General features: G+C 48.2%; 1 protein-coding gene across 1 annotated transcript; it reads left to right on the plus strand.

The window, feature by feature from the left end:
* The first annotated feature begins 1,622 nt into the window (after positions 1-1,622).
* Positions 1,623-9,859, plus strand: LOC140897148 (tripartite motif-containing protein 55-like). Its single transcript, XM_073309519.1, has 9 exons — positions 1,623-1,775; positions 3,519-3,667; positions 4,847-5,012; positions 5,990-6,085; positions 7,363-7,596; positions 8,428-8,450; positions 8,546-8,670; positions 9,683-9,777; positions 9,824-9,859. The coding sequence occupies exons 1-9, from the start codon at positions 1,623-1,625 to the stop codon at positions 9,857-9,859; spliced, it is 1,077 nt and encodes a 358-aa protein (XP_073165620.1).
* The last annotated feature ends 4,888 nt before the right edge of the window (positions 9,860-14,747 follow it).

Genomic DNA, 14,747 nt, shown 5'->3' on the forward strand with positions numbered 1-14,747 from the left:
TCCTTAAAATAACCTGGTTTAGGATTCCCTTACACTGGTGTTTCTCAATTTTCCTCACCTTTGGCCCCCAAATCACCATTTTTTTTCTCCCGTAACTCTACATTCCAGCATCTATTGTGCTGTTTTGGTTCAAAAGGCTTTTGTGATATGTAATGCAACGTTAAATTTTAGTTCCTTGTGTCATACATGCAAAAAGTAGGCAAATTTAAATATTGAACATGTAAAATACGTGAAGACAACTTAAATTTTCAAAAGGAAAAAAAAATGCAAAACCTCTCATAAATGGCCAAAATTGTTGCATATACTTATAAGGCTTTACCAATACATAGTTGGTTTTCCCAGAATTACATATGAAAATAAACCCCTTGACACACATTTATTCTCAAGTTTGTTTGCTTTTATGAATTTTTTGTACATGTGATCAGATTGGCATTCTATTAATCTTAAAAAAAAATTCATGAAGGATTACTCCGTTAATCATATAACAAGAGACCATTTGAATAAAATGGGAACTAGCATACATCATGTGAAGCTTGTCCGCTAGCACATCATATCTTTGCCTTGATAGAGCTAAGAATTCATAGGGTGTGGAAAACTGTTAAGTTTGCCTGTCTGTCAAGAACACATTGAAAAGGAGAGGTTTCTTCTGTCTCAGGTAAATACATGGTCTCCGACTCCATACTATCTGAGCACCTCACAATCTTTTAATGTATTTATCCTCACAACACCCTGTGAGGTAGGGCAGTGCGATTGTCCCCCTTGTACAGATGGGGAAACTGAGGCAGAGAGGCTAAGTGACTTTCCAAGGTTATTCAGGAGGGTTGTGGCAGGGACTTGAGCCCAGCTCTCCCAAGTTGTAGGCTAGTGCTCTAACCACTGGATCATCCTTCCTCACTTTGCAACCTCTTATGTAAGTCCCAGTAATGAGTGCTGTGCAAGATCAAGATTTATCCTCTAGTTAGTTGACTGCTGCTGTGGTCGGGAGTAGCCATTGTGCAACCCTCTCTCCATCCCATAATCAAATGGCTGAGCTTTTCTCCTGACTATTCTTTTAACTGCTCTCAATCTCACATTTGTTTATATTTCAGCAGCACCCAAAGGTTGCTAGTCAGATTTTCCTTGCACTAGGGAAACCCCTGTGCCAAAGAGCTTATGCGTACTGTGTGCCTGGATGTGTGCACCCTGGCTCTGTGTGAACTAAAAATGTGCTTGAGTCCTTTTTAGCTTCACCACCTATAGTGGATGTCTCTGTTGGGTAATCTGCTGACACTGGGCTATGAATTCAGACTGAATGAGCCTTCTTTCCCTCCAGAGATGAGCAAGAACCTTAATAGTAACATGAGAGGGGAGTAGCCTCAGCCATCAAATTCCAGGAGTCCTAAAGTGGAGCTGAAGCAGAGCCCCAGAGACCTACTAGGCCAACAGCTGCATGCAGCTCTTAATCTGTGTGGCAGGCTGCTTTCCCCATCCAATCTTCCTGTGCTCTTCCTCGGCACCACAGTCCAGAGCCAAACAGGCCGAGCCACACAGTGCTTCCTTGTTCTGTTGCTTGAGTGCTGCTGGGAGTTGGGGGAGCAGGGAGAGTCGAGGGCTGCATTGGCTTTCTTGTCATGTCCATCCAAATGGAATACAACTCCTATCGGCGGGATCACCCCATCGACAGCCTGGAGAGGCAGCTCATATGCCCTATTTGCTTGGAGGTGTTCACCAAACCTGTGGTAATCCTGCCTTGTCAGCACAACCTGTGCCGGAAATGCGCAAATGACATATTTCAGGTGAGTAATCCGAGTTGCAGCTTCCGCTCGTGGGGAGAGGTTTTTTTTATTTATTTAATTCAATTGATACTGCAGGGTCCTGTGTCTGTGTTTCTAAGTAGGCAGGAAGAGATCATGCTATTGAAATATGGATTGGTCAATTGGGTAGGAAAGGAGAATGCCCCCAAATTGTCCTAGTCGTCAACCCTTTCCAGCTTCTGCTAAATTTTCTCACACACAATCCTCTCAGGAAAGGAAAGTAATGCACTGAACTCCTTTCCTGCTGGTTCAAGTGTCAGGGCCGACCGCTCGCTCTGTCAAGGGACCTGGGAGCCTTAGAAACATTCACGATTAACAGCCCAGCCTACTGTGAGGTAGGAGTGAACTATCCCCTGTTCACAGAGAGGTGAAATGAGTTGGCCAAAGTCACACGGGGAGCCTGTGTGCAGAGCCAGGACTAGAATGCCGATCATCTGAGTTCCAGTCAAGTGCCCTGCCCACGAGACCATCCTTTAACATCTGTCCCATGTTTTCCCATCCCGCACCCCCAACAAGGAATAGCCTCTATTTGTAACGTTAATGTACAGAAAGCTTGAGCAGAAAGTTGGGAGGGACCCAGCTAGTGTTACTCATGCACCTGATTCCCCTGTTACAGGGCCAGTGTCCTTTTTAAACTTATGAAAATGCTAAGTGCTCCATTTCTGGGGCAAGCGAACATGAAGCTCTGATGGTTGCCTGCTCCGGGCTGTTATAACACACACCTAGCAGTGTTGTAGAGAAGTGTGTGTTTCACTGACCTCTAACAAAATGACTCAAGTTTCCCAGAAAGTCAAGCAACGTCTTTATGCAGAGCAAGAGTGAGAAATGTTAGCCTAAATGTGGAGGAGCTGTCAACAGACTTGAGGGGCCGCTCATGCCAAACCTGTTAGGAGAAACTATTCTAGTGTGTTCATAAGGAATGGGCTGGCATACTGGCAGCTCAGTAATACATCATTTTCTTTTGTGGCAATCTGGGCATTCACAGCAACACATGGCATTTCATTAAGGAGCACCACCACACCTGAGACAGGTCTGTTAGTCTTCCTGTCTCCATTTTACAGATGGGAAGATTGAGTCACTGACGGGTGAAGTGTCATGCCCAAGGCTGTGCTGGGAGCCTGTTTGAGCCATGATCACAATATAGGTGCTCTTAATCCTGTGCTTGGGCCATTGGATCAGGATCTCCCTCAGCATGAAGTGTTCATGTTCTCACATCACATCATGCAGGAATGTTGGGTATGGTGATGATACACTCTGAAGTTTTAATAGCTTTTAACTCCTTCATGGCTCTTTGCTGCTGACCACCGCTGACTTTGAAGGGCTAATTCCTTATTTGATTGAAATTAACTGAGAAGAACTGAGGGCACTAACTTAACGTTTCAAGAGAAGGCTTTTCTTCCGGTAGCAGTACCAGATTTATCTTCTTGAGTCATGTGCAGATGGCTCAGCATAGCTGAGGGGTTCTGCATGTTCTGATTCCAATCCTTCTGTTGTCCTGGGGGATTTTCATCACCTGCCTTTGGGCTATTAAATATCTTGTGTTTACACTTCGCTGCTGCACCGCAATCCCTCTCTTTAACAGTACACCCTCTTCTCATTTTGCTTCCTATGTGACAGGTTTGCAGTGTGCACTTAGGGTCATGTGATTCCTATCAAACCAGTCTGTGGTCAGCTGAGTAACCCCCCTGTAGCAGCATCTAATGAAGATCCTTGTTTGTGTTTCAGTCTCGTGGGACAACCCTGGGCTCTGCAGGCCGCTTTCGCTGCCCATCCTGTCGCCATGAAGTGGTCCTGGACAGGCACGGTGTCTATGGCCTGCAGAGGAATCTACTGGTGGAGAACATCATTGATATTTACAAACAGGAGTCGGCAAGGTGTCCCAACCCGTTCATTTCTTGTGTGTGTGTGTGTGTGTGTGTGAGAGAGAGAGAATCCATCAGTACAGCCTGCAGACTCTATAATGTGTCTTCTTGCAAAATATTATTCCGCCATTAGAGGTCTCTGTGTACTGTATAGCGTTCCAGACAGGCTCCGGTCCCCTGGTAAAGGCAGACGTCAAAGCTAAAAATCAACCTGTGTGGAAGCCTGGTTGTGTCTATAGTTGTCGTTGTTTTCTTTAATCAATGTCTCCTGCATACGAGCTTTGATTCCATAGATTACGACAGACGCGACTCTGCCTCTGTGTAAATGAGAGGGCGACTCCAGATCAAACGTGCCCACTTTATAAGTCAAAAAAAGAGTTTTTCTAACTGTTAACTCACTGTGGGATCTAAGAGAAAAACTTGGGTCTTTCCTTTTCGTGCATCATCACCTCGGACTAACGGTCTTACAGGCCAAACTGTGCTTTCTGTAGCACCCTTTCCTCCAGGGCGTTTGCACATCTGCAAGTAGAACTTAGCAAACAATTCTGCTGTTGATCCACGAGTGGGAATAGAACCCTGGTCCCCCCGCTCTCAGCTGGGTTGGCTCTGCAGGGCTAACAGAAGTAAAAAAAAGTGGGGGAAGCTTCCCTACTAACATCAGCAGAGCTGGGCTGCTGACGGGATAGATTGGTGGAGTAAGAAGTTGTCATTTATGCAAGTGCCCCGCAGGTGTATGTACGCAGCGTGAGAGACAGGCCCTGCCCCAAAGAGCTTACAGCGCAAGTAGACGAGACAGACCAAGGGTGAGAGGGGCACAGAGCTGAAAGTGACTGGCCCTCAGTTGGGGGCTGGGAGAGAATCCAGATCTCCTGACCTCCTCCAGTCCACTGGATGTTGCCTCCCCTATTTCATTTCCTGCTCCTGCTGGTTTTGGTAGGAAGGAAATGAGGTGAGCCTCTCTGGTGCTAACACCAGTGCAGAACTCCTAGCAGATGGCACTGCTCACCTGAGCTTGCAGCTGGTTGGTTTCCATTGCCCCAGAGCCTGGGTCTCAGTACTGACTTCTCAGCATGTAGCATCTGCCCTGTTGGGCTTCAAGTCTTGGCACTGGTAGGGGGAAGAAAAATCAAAACCCCATCTTGACTTTCCGCCTCCCTCTCTCACATGCCCTCTCCCCCCATGTAGCTCCAGGCCTCTGTTAAAGACAGAACATCCAAGCTGCGAAGAGCATGAGGAAGAAAAGATCAACATCTACTGCATGACATGTGGGGTGCCCACCTGCTCCCTCTGCAAGGTCTTTGGAGAGCACAAGGAGTGTGAAGTAGCTCCCCTGTCGGACATCTACATGAAACAGAAGGTTGGCTTCTCCCTGGCATTTGCTCATGGGGTGCCCGGTACCTGGATCATTGCTACCAGGGTGGAGGGGAGAAAGTTGGGCATCTTGTTCTTACAGAGCGCAGCCTTTTATCCACTCCAGGCTCTGCTACGAGGGTCCTAGACAAAACAAAGATTTAAAATGATGCATGCATACCAGCCGCTCTCCCATTGCATCAGTGTAGGTCCTGTCCACTAGAGAAGACCATTCAGAAGCTTCAGGTGCTGAGTTCAGTGTTACTGTTCATTCACACCACTGGTACATAGGGACTATACAGAACATGCAACAAGATAGACCCGAGGTTCATTGGGGTGGGGTGGAGGTAGGGAGATGGTGCACACAGTATGCCTGCAATGTCCACCTAAGGATCTCAAAGACTTTGATGCTCATTAATTAAGTCTCACAACACCCCTGTCAGGCACATGTTATCTCCTCCTAACAGATGGAGAAGCTGAGGCATGGAGGTAAGCCCGTGACATCCTCAAGGTCACACTGGGATCAGGATGCTGTGGGTCTCTTGATTCCCATCCTACACTCTAACTTGTACTTGGTGAGATAAATTTAAAGCCAGACTGTATGTTTTTTGCTGGGACAGTGCTGTCAGCAGATGGACAGAGACTTAGATGGGTCTTGGGGTGGGGTGGGAAGACACTGATGTCTTATTTATCCAGCACCCCCTGGAAGAGGTGCTTGGGAACACTACACAAATGGTGACAACATGAAGCCATTCCCTCTTGTCTCTGAAAACGTGAAGCTTGCCTTCCACCACAGCAGGCACCTGTGCTGGGAGCCAGGGTGGTAGTGAATGAGGGAATGGTCTGTCACAGCGGCAGGCTCTTTGGAGCCTGGACCATCTTAATCTCCTGGTGTCTTGTGCATTGCTGGCCATGTTCTCGGTGCTGAATGGTAAATTATCTGAGCTCTCTCTTTCTCTTTCTCCCTCCCCCGCCCCCCCACAGTCTGCTCTGACAGATGGGATTGGAGCCCTTGTGGCCACCAATGACAGAATCCAGGCCTTCATTGATAACTTGCAAGGCACTTGCAGGAACATCGAGGTACTGCATGCAGGTTCTCAGGATCCTTTTTGGGGAGGAGGAGGGGGAGCCCCATAAAACATTTCTGAGCTCAGAGAGGGGCAGCTCTTTGGGCCCAGATAGTTTGGAAGCTCCTGCTGTTGGCACAGATGCATTTTCCTTTAGTTGGCTGCATTTGAAGACAATCTGGGAAACCAAAGTCCCTGTCTGCCCTGCGTGGACACTCCAGGGCAGAAGTTTGCTGGGATGTCCTTTTTCCTTTGCACTGGGATACAATGAGTCCTGACTGGCTGGCTGGCTGCTCTGGGGCTGCATTTCAGTGGCCAAGTGCCTATACCATTCTAAGGTACCTTCCATCTGAGGCTGCCAAAGGGCTCTACTGGCAATAATGAACTCAGCCTCCTGTGACATAGAGAAGTTCATTCACTCCTTAGACAGTTGGGGAAGCTGGGAAGCAGCGGGGATGTATCTTGAGCACACAGTGGCAGAACTGGGACTAGAACCATGGAGTCCTGACTCCCACAGGTAGAGCTGCTCAGGAATTTTTTGTCAAAATGACCTGTAGTTTCAGCAAATTCAAAGGTCTTTGCTGATTTTTGTTTTTGATCAATTTTTAAAATTTTCCCTTGGGATAAACAGTATAAAATACTTCATTTTGCTTCCAGTCAATCCAGCTTGAAATATTTTGGTTTGGTGAGCTGACCTGAAACATTTCATTTTGAATCAGTCCAACATTAGACTGTATTTGCCTATAGAACTGTGGAGTCTCATGGGAGATGTAGTTTGGGTGTTTTGTGCTCCCATTCTCTCATACGGGGCAGGCTCCTTGTCTGGATTGCATCTCCCATGATGCATGTTGATTTCAACGGACTGAGCAGCATAGTGCATTCTGGGAGTCACTTGACCACGGTACAGGAAATGAACTCCAGAAATGATGATTCCAAACTGACATTTTTTGGAATATTGCATTTGGTGAAATTTTTTGAGATTTCAACTTCATCCCAACTAAAACAAATGTCAAAATATCAGAATTTCCCATGGGATGGAAATTCCGATTTTCACTCCAATCTACCCAGATCTTTGTTTAATTATGAAATCATGCTGCCTCCTATATAGCTTTGAGGGGCATTGGAATCCTCTTATTTTGAAATGCTCAATACAAATGTCAGATGATCCAATATTACTGATGAAAAAGTATATTCAGCCCCTGCCCCTCACTTCATGAATCAGCTGTCCAAACCTATGTCTAAGCCAAGCCAGTTGAGCTAGTGAATGTGCTCTTTGCATCCTTCGAGCAGGACAACAGCAAGGCCCAGAAGCAGGCTCTGTGTGAGAAGTTTGACCGCATGTATGCCATCTTGGAGGAGAGGAGGAAGATCATGCTGCAAAGGATCACCTATGAACAGGAGGAGAAGACCCAGCATCTGAAGGCCCTCACCAGGTTGTACAGTGAACACATTGAGTCATCCTCCAAGCTGGTGGATGCAGCGCTGCAGTCCATGGAGGAGCTGCAGATGACAGTCTTTGTGCAGGTAACGTGGCAGGAGGCTGAGTGGCCATTGTCATCTTGTTCAACCTTGGGTCTCCTGTTGCCAACCAGTATGCTTTGTTTCCCAGAGCCAAGAGATGAACAGGGTAGGGGGAAGTCATGAGTAGGACAAGACTGGCTTTAAAATACAAGCAACCATTGCTTTTCAAGGCAGACTTGTAACTCAGTGCCATGGGAATGGAGTCATATCTTCCTTTCCCACCAACACCTTGATAGCTTGGAGTCTCCCACTTGCTTGAGATCCTTCAAGTCCAGGAAGGTGTGGCTCTGGAATAAGGAGTTGTCACCACTTTTAAGGCAGAGGAAACTAGGTTCTTGGGCAGACAGCTTCTGTAGGGAAAACCCTAAGGACAGCCAGGCTTGAGGAGAGCACTTGGGCTGGGCTTTGTGCTTGTTTGTTGTTGTTTGGGTTCACAATTCAGCAAAACCCCAAAGGTGGTGTATTGGGTTTATATACAGTGTGTGTCCTTTATAAGGAGCAGGATGGGCAGGGATGGTGTCCCTAGCCTCTGTTTGTCAGAAGCTGGAAATGGGTGACAGAGGATGGATCACTTGATGATTATCTGGTCTGTTCATTCCCTAGGGGGCGCCTGGCATTGGCCACTGTCGGAAGACAGGATACTGGGCCAGATAGACCTTTGGTCTGACCCCGTATGGCCGTTCTTATGTGGGAACTCCACCTGTTTTTCTCTGTCTGTCTGTCTCACACACACACACAAATGCGCACACGCTCGCCACATGTTTTTATCTTGATTTTTTTTGTTCTATTCCCATAATCTCACCTTTCTTCTCTTCTCCTTTTCTGGCTACTCAGAATGCCAAAGTTCTCATACAGAAGTAAGTAGAACTCCCTATTTTCACATTCACATTCTGACCCCAATTTATCTGAGGGACTGGATAACGTGGAATCGTATCTTCCTTCCCTTTCCCAGAATTTCCGAGGTGACCCAGAGCTGTGAAGTGGAGGCGCTGGAGTCTGGTTATGACAATATGGAGCACTACGCTGTGGATTTCAACGCCGAGGAGCGGGTGCTTTATCAGTTGGACTTCATTAAAGGTGAGAGGAAATGGTCTGGGCTGGTCAGAAATGGGGGCCTTGGAGAGGAGGGTTTGCTGGTCTGTCTGCGGGCTCACAATGTTCCGTTCACTGTGGTATCTGGGGCTACTTCAACCAGCATAAAAACCTTCCTCATTTTTTTGATTCTAATGTCACTTGTGTCCCAGTTCTGCCACCTTGTCCATTTCACTGGTCGCTGATTTCAGTGGGACAATGTGTACTCCTGAGTGTGAGCACAGGTGTCAGAATCCAGCCGTCATCCTGTCTTTATGTGGGGGAGGAGCCGAGAGCCTTTCTCCTTGCATTGGACGTTTATCCCTGTTACATCTACCACAGGCCTGTGGCTGCTCCTCTGGAAGCCGCCTCCTTGGGGTTCTCTACTCTGTGTCCTGGGATGGAAGCATTGGAGGTGCAGTGCTGCGTTCACTGGGTGCATTTCTCATGAATGAGTGAAGGAAAGAGACAGGGAGGGAGGGAGACAGCTGGTGAGCAAAGAGAAGAACGAAACATATGGTGTAGGATGCCACAAAACCAGCACCTCATGGTACCTTTGTGCTTTGTTCAGTTGGGGAACCTTTTCCTCCTAAGGGTTGAATCCAAAGCCCACTGAAGTCAGTGGAGAGGTTCCTATTCACCCCAATGGGCTTTGGATCAGGATTCCAGTTTCTATTCCATTCTGGGCACGGAAATCCAGCTCAGCTTACTCTGACCCCAAAGTTCCTTTGAGAGGGAAACAGGAATCCAGCTCAGCTCCTTCCCCTTCAGCAGAATCCCCATTTGAGTTGTTCTTCCCCAGAGTCCATTCACACTGGGGAGGAACATCCAGGTATTTTCTGTAGTTTTCCTATTTCCCTGTAAATTGATAGACTGCGGGGTTCGGCTGCTCTGAGACTTCCTCAGCTGACAGTTCTGCTGACGTCAGCGTCTATGAAATCTAGGTGTCTGTGCCCATCTGGACTAGGTGCTTTCTGCATCCCTTTCACATTGCCAGGCCTATTTATTATCCTTGTAGTTGATGAATCTGAAGAAGGGGCAGAGGAAGGAGAGGAAGATGCTGTGTGGGGAGATGCTGAAGGTGCATCAGCAGAGTCTGTGGCAGACGAGCAAGTGGCCAGCAGTGAGGGCAGAGAGGAGACCCTGAATGTCCCTGCAGATGGAAAGGAAGAGGAGGCAGAAGGAAAAGCCCTGATGTTAAAGGAGGCTGAGAGTGAGACTGCTGGGGAAGCTGATGCCAAAGCTAAACTACCAGGTTCAGCTCAAGCTGCGGAGTTGGATGTCCCAACTGGCAAAGAGGGATCTGAGAGAGAGCCGGGCACTGCCCAGCAGGTAATGGCTTCAGGACTCTCCTGATCTCTACAGCAGTGATGCAGAAGCACCCGGGACCCACACTTGCTGTGGTAGGATTGTCCTCTCAAAAGCCAAAGATATACACTCATGCATGACATACAAGCGAGCCGTGTACGACATGTCTGTGCGGACATGTGTAATATAATCCCCATTAGGGTGGTCTAGGCCAATGGCCCCCATCTTCTCCAGACCAGAACCCCCATCCCCCTTTAGCCACATGGTGGTTGTGACTCTCCTGAGACCTATTTGCACCCTCCAACTTGACCCCCCCCCGCCCCATCCTATGCTATCATGAAAGTGCTTCACAGAGGAGTGGCAGAGCTGAGGGGGTGGAGAAGCTCAGGATTAATGAAATCCTGCCCCCAGCCCACGCTTGGTCGAGCGATCGATGGTGTCATTACACAAATTGGACCCTCCAGAGAGAGTGTCAGAGGTGTTCGAGAGGGGACAAACCTAGTCCGGTCATTAGGCCCATCTCCCCCAGGAAGGGCTCCGTTTGGACAGGGTTTCTAGAAGGCATCTGGTATAAATTCCTTCCACACCCGAGCATTTCCCTTACAGGTGTTCTCACTGCCTCCCCTTTGCCCCTCTCTGGTGTTTGCTTTTTCGAAGGATGCAGCTGTTCCGGGTGGGACTGCTTCAGACTCTCAGGGCTCCGGGGCCGAAGCTGCCGAGTCTAGCAACGCCTGGCAAATGACCGCCCCAAATCTTGCCCTGCAAAATAACCCCAAGGAAAATGCCCCAGCTGACTCCGCAGCCCAGGGCAGGGGAACTATCGAGGCAGAAGAAGCCACTTGCTTTGTCCCAGCCGAGACATTCAGCCCCTCGGACAGCTCAGCCAGGAGCAAGAAGGGTGCTGACCCAAGCCAGGGCGGTACCGGTCCCGCCAGAGACAGCGCGGAGGGGGGCCTCGCTGTGGCGTCTGCCTCCGGCCAGGTCAGTGAGCCCCTGCGGCTGGTTAGGGGCCCTCGGGCTGGGCAGGGTCCACTTATGGCCCAGGAGGTGTGGGTGCGTTGGCAACGCCTGTTGCCGTTGGGAAGTAATCCCTGAAGCCTTCCAGCCGGGGAGCGACTTCCCGAGTTTGTTACACCCGGAGAGGGAGCTGGAGACAAGGTTTCATCCACATTTTTCTTTCTTAGTGTGTGTGTGTTGGGGGGGGGGGGGGAATGCAGATTTGGCAACAAGGAAACATGTTGCCAAGTTGTGTCGGTTTCACCTCAATTGTGGCAGCTGGAATGTCCCCCCCCGCCCCCCCTAAAATAATCCAAACATTTAATCTGGGCAGTTTCAAATGGAAATGTCCCCATGGTTTGGGGCTGAAATGACCAGAAAAGGTTTTTAACCATAGAATGTCAGGGTTGGAAGGGACCTCAGGAGGTCATCTCGTCCAACCCCCTGCTCAAAGCAGGACCAAGCCCCAATTTTTGCCCCAGCTCCCTAAATGGCCCCCTCAAGGATTGAACTCCCAACCCTAGGTTTAGCAGGCCAATGCTCAAACCACTGAGCTATCCCTCCCCCATGTTGGTAAAGAAACAATACCGAAAGGTTCTGAAAGAAGCCTGACATGGAAATGAAACATTTCATTTTGGGTTGAAGGAAAACATTGAGTTTGACCAGATATGATCTTTTTATGGACTTCTTGATTCACTGAAAATTTTGGAAAGTTTTTTCCCTCGAGTCTGACCCCGCCCCCCAATTTTTTGGCATTACCAGTGAACTGAAAACCCTGTTAGTCTCACGGCTCTCAATGTAAGTGGTGGGGGGTGGGGGTTCCTTTATTATTCAGGAAATGTTCTGGAATCTTTCATTTCTGGATAGTCAACAGGGATGGGTGGGTGGGATCTTGATTCAATGCCTTACCCATGGAAGGCTCTGAGGCCAGTTCAGCACCCCCCTACCGCTGCACTGCAGCAGCTGTGGTGCGGCTGACTCCAAAACCTGGTGTAACTTGTGTCCTTTAGATCCAGAGGAGACAATGCTGCTGGCCAAGCGGCAGCAGTAAATCCCTGCAGAAGGGAGAAGGGAACAGAATGCCCACTGGTGCACGTGAATTGCCCCCCATCGCTGGTCACCTTTCATATATTAGTCTTCCCTGTTTTCACACTTGGCACTTCTGCAGGCAGAGTTCTCCAAATGCCAGAAACAATCCTCTGACTGTTAGAATAATAGAGTTATGGAAAAGTAGGGCTTGAAGGGACCTCAAGAAGTCATCAAGTCCACCCCCCTGCACTGAGACAGGATCGAGTTATCCCTGACAAATCTCTGTCCAACCTGGGTCTTAAAAACCTCCAATGATGGGGTCCCTTGGAAGCCTATTCCGGAGCTTAACTATCCTTATAGTTAGGTTTCAGAGTAACAGCCGTGTTAGTCTGTATTCGCAAAAAGAAAAGGAGGACTTGTGGCACCTTAGAGACTAACCAATTTATTTGAGCATGAGCTTTCGTGAGCTACAGTTGCATCCGATGAAGTGAGCTGTAGCTCACGAAAGCTCATGCTCAGATAAATTGGTTAGTCTCTAAGGTGCCACAAGTCCTCCTTTTCTTATAGTTAGGTAAACTTCCTAATTTTCCCTTGCTGCAGATTAAGTCCATTCCTTCTTGTCCTACCGTCAATGGACACTGAGAACAATTGATCACTGTTTTCTTTCCAACAGCCCTGAACATATTTGAAGACTATCAGATCTCCCCTCAGCTTTCCTTTCTCAAGATGAAACATCCCCAGATTTGTTAACCTTTCCTTATAAGTCAGCTTCTCTATCATTTTATAGCTCTCCTCTGGACTCTTTCCAATTTGTCCATATCTTTCTTAAAGAGTGGCACCCAGATCTGAATACAGTACTCCAGGACCTACGCTTTCCTTCATCTTTCTCTTGCTCTTAATGTATTTGGAGAACCTCTGTTCACTTTGGTATGGTTATTACACTTCAGGTCTTTCTGAAGATCAGCCTGTTCAAAGAGAACCCCATCCAGGACCAGGGAAGCAGCCACTGGCTCCCCTTTCATCCCTCTCTCAACTGAGAGATACTGGACCAGAGTCTATGTAACTATTCACCTACAGCTGTTAAGAACTTGAGGTGCACTCATGTGAAGGGTTAATATCACCAGCAACTTCTTTGCCAGCACAGACTGTGCATAAATGGCCCTGTTTTAACCATGAAACCATTCTTCCCATCCCCAGTAGAAATAGCAGGGTTTAGGTATTTCCTACATTGTATTTTACAGATGGGGAAAAATGTACTTTTAAAAAAATACCCCAGAATAACCCACGTGCATTAGCCCTGCAAAGCGAGCTGCTGCTTCGGCCATGATCAAGCTTTTTCCCTTCTAGGCTGGGGAACCTGAACTGCCCTTGCCTGCTCCAACTAAATGTATTTTTAGAGAATCTGTTCCCGTCCTCCTCTTTCTGAAGGATTGTAGTGATCTAATGATGCTCTGCACTTGTGCAGTGCCTTTCATCTCAAAGGCTCTTGCAGAGATGGGTGCGAGTTTCCCCTTCTGTAATGGAGATAATGAAGCACTGAGAGGACAGATTTTCAGACAGGGGCCTGTGCATGCACCAGGTAATTGCTCATGCAAATCACTATTTGGATGGATTTGCACCAAGTTACTGCACCTGCACTCACAGATTAAGCCCCCAACCCCTCTGAAAGTCCATTCCACCATGAACTGTCAGCCTGGGGTTGTTTAGATCCCAGCTGAGCGGAGGGGGCGATATGGACACACAATGAAGGTCGCCATCAGAATGATTCCTGCAGAAAACTGAAAAAGGGGTGAGATTTCTAAAGGCCTCTTTGATGCTGCTGTAAGCAATTTTCAGCAGTCAACGAGAGGGGTCTTCACATCTCTATGAGACTTAGGGGGCTTTGGTGTTGGAATGAGAGAGCTGTCTCACAACGAAGGGCAGTTCAGAGGCCTGGGGAAAATGGTATATTATGATTGATTGATTGTATTACCCCAGCGCTTAGGAGCCCTACTTATAGACCACAACCTCATTGTGCTAGGTGCTGCTGTACAAACATAGAACGAAGAGCCCCAAGGAGCTTACAGTATTGACAGGAGCCTATGGACTAGTACCTGCCTTGCCGGCTTCTATGTTTATACACAGAGGACACCACTTTCTGTTTGTTGTACATCCCCATTCCTTTGCCTGCATTCCCATCTGATCACAGCATTGTGTGCGTGAGAGATTCTCCACCAGGCTGTAGCTTTCTCCCTTTCAGTGCTGGCCTGGGTGATCATCCTGACATGCCTTTGGAACTCAGTGGCCATGTGACTGCTCTGGGGATGGGAGTGTGGCGTTTCAAGCCAGGTATAATACCCTGAACCACAGATGGTTACTGAGCTTCCTCCTTCCCTCTCCCTCTGTTAGAGAGCAGGTTAGAGAGTTACAAGGGATGAAATGAGGAGCTTGCCCCTGCTCTCTGGAGCGGCACTGAATATATGCTCCTTCCCGCTTCTCCAGGACCCCTCTGTGGTGGATGGGAAGAGTGAAGAAAGCAGTGAAGCTCCATTTGGGAGTAACTTCAGTCCTGCTCTGTGATGTCAAGATGAAGACAAGGTGGGTGCAGGGCTCCTTCTGCTTCCTGGGGTGGGCAATTCCCCATTGCCCCCAATCCCTTGCCCTCCTTTTTCATTTTCATAGGTAGAGCCACCCTTGGCTGAGACTGGGCAGAGACACACTGGATAACTTGCGCTGGTTTCTTACCTCAGTAATAGTAACTGATACATTAG

The sequence above is a fragment of the Lepidochelys kempii genome, chromosome 13 (genome assembly GCF_965140265.1).
Source record: "Lepidochelys kempii isolate rLepKem1 chromosome 13, rLepKem1.hap2, whole genome shotgun sequence".
Classification (NCBI taxonomy): Eukaryota; Metazoa; Chordata; order Testudines; family Cheloniidae; genus Lepidochelys; species Lepidochelys kempii.

Bases quoted from the DNA above. Each gene is read 5' to 3' on its own strand.
- LOC140897148 (XM_073309519.1), top strand. From the start codon at position 1,623: ATGGAATACAACTCCTATCGGCGGGATCACCCCATCGACAGCCTGGAG. The intron at 3,668-4,846 runs GTGTCCCAACCC...ATGTAGCTCCAG, and splicing joins TACAAACAGGAGTCGGCAAG to GCCTCTGTTAAAGACAGAAC. The intron at 7,597-8,427 runs GTAACGTGGCAG...CTGGCTACTCAG, and splicing joins AGATGACAGTCTTTGTGCAG to AATGCCAAAGTTCTCATACA.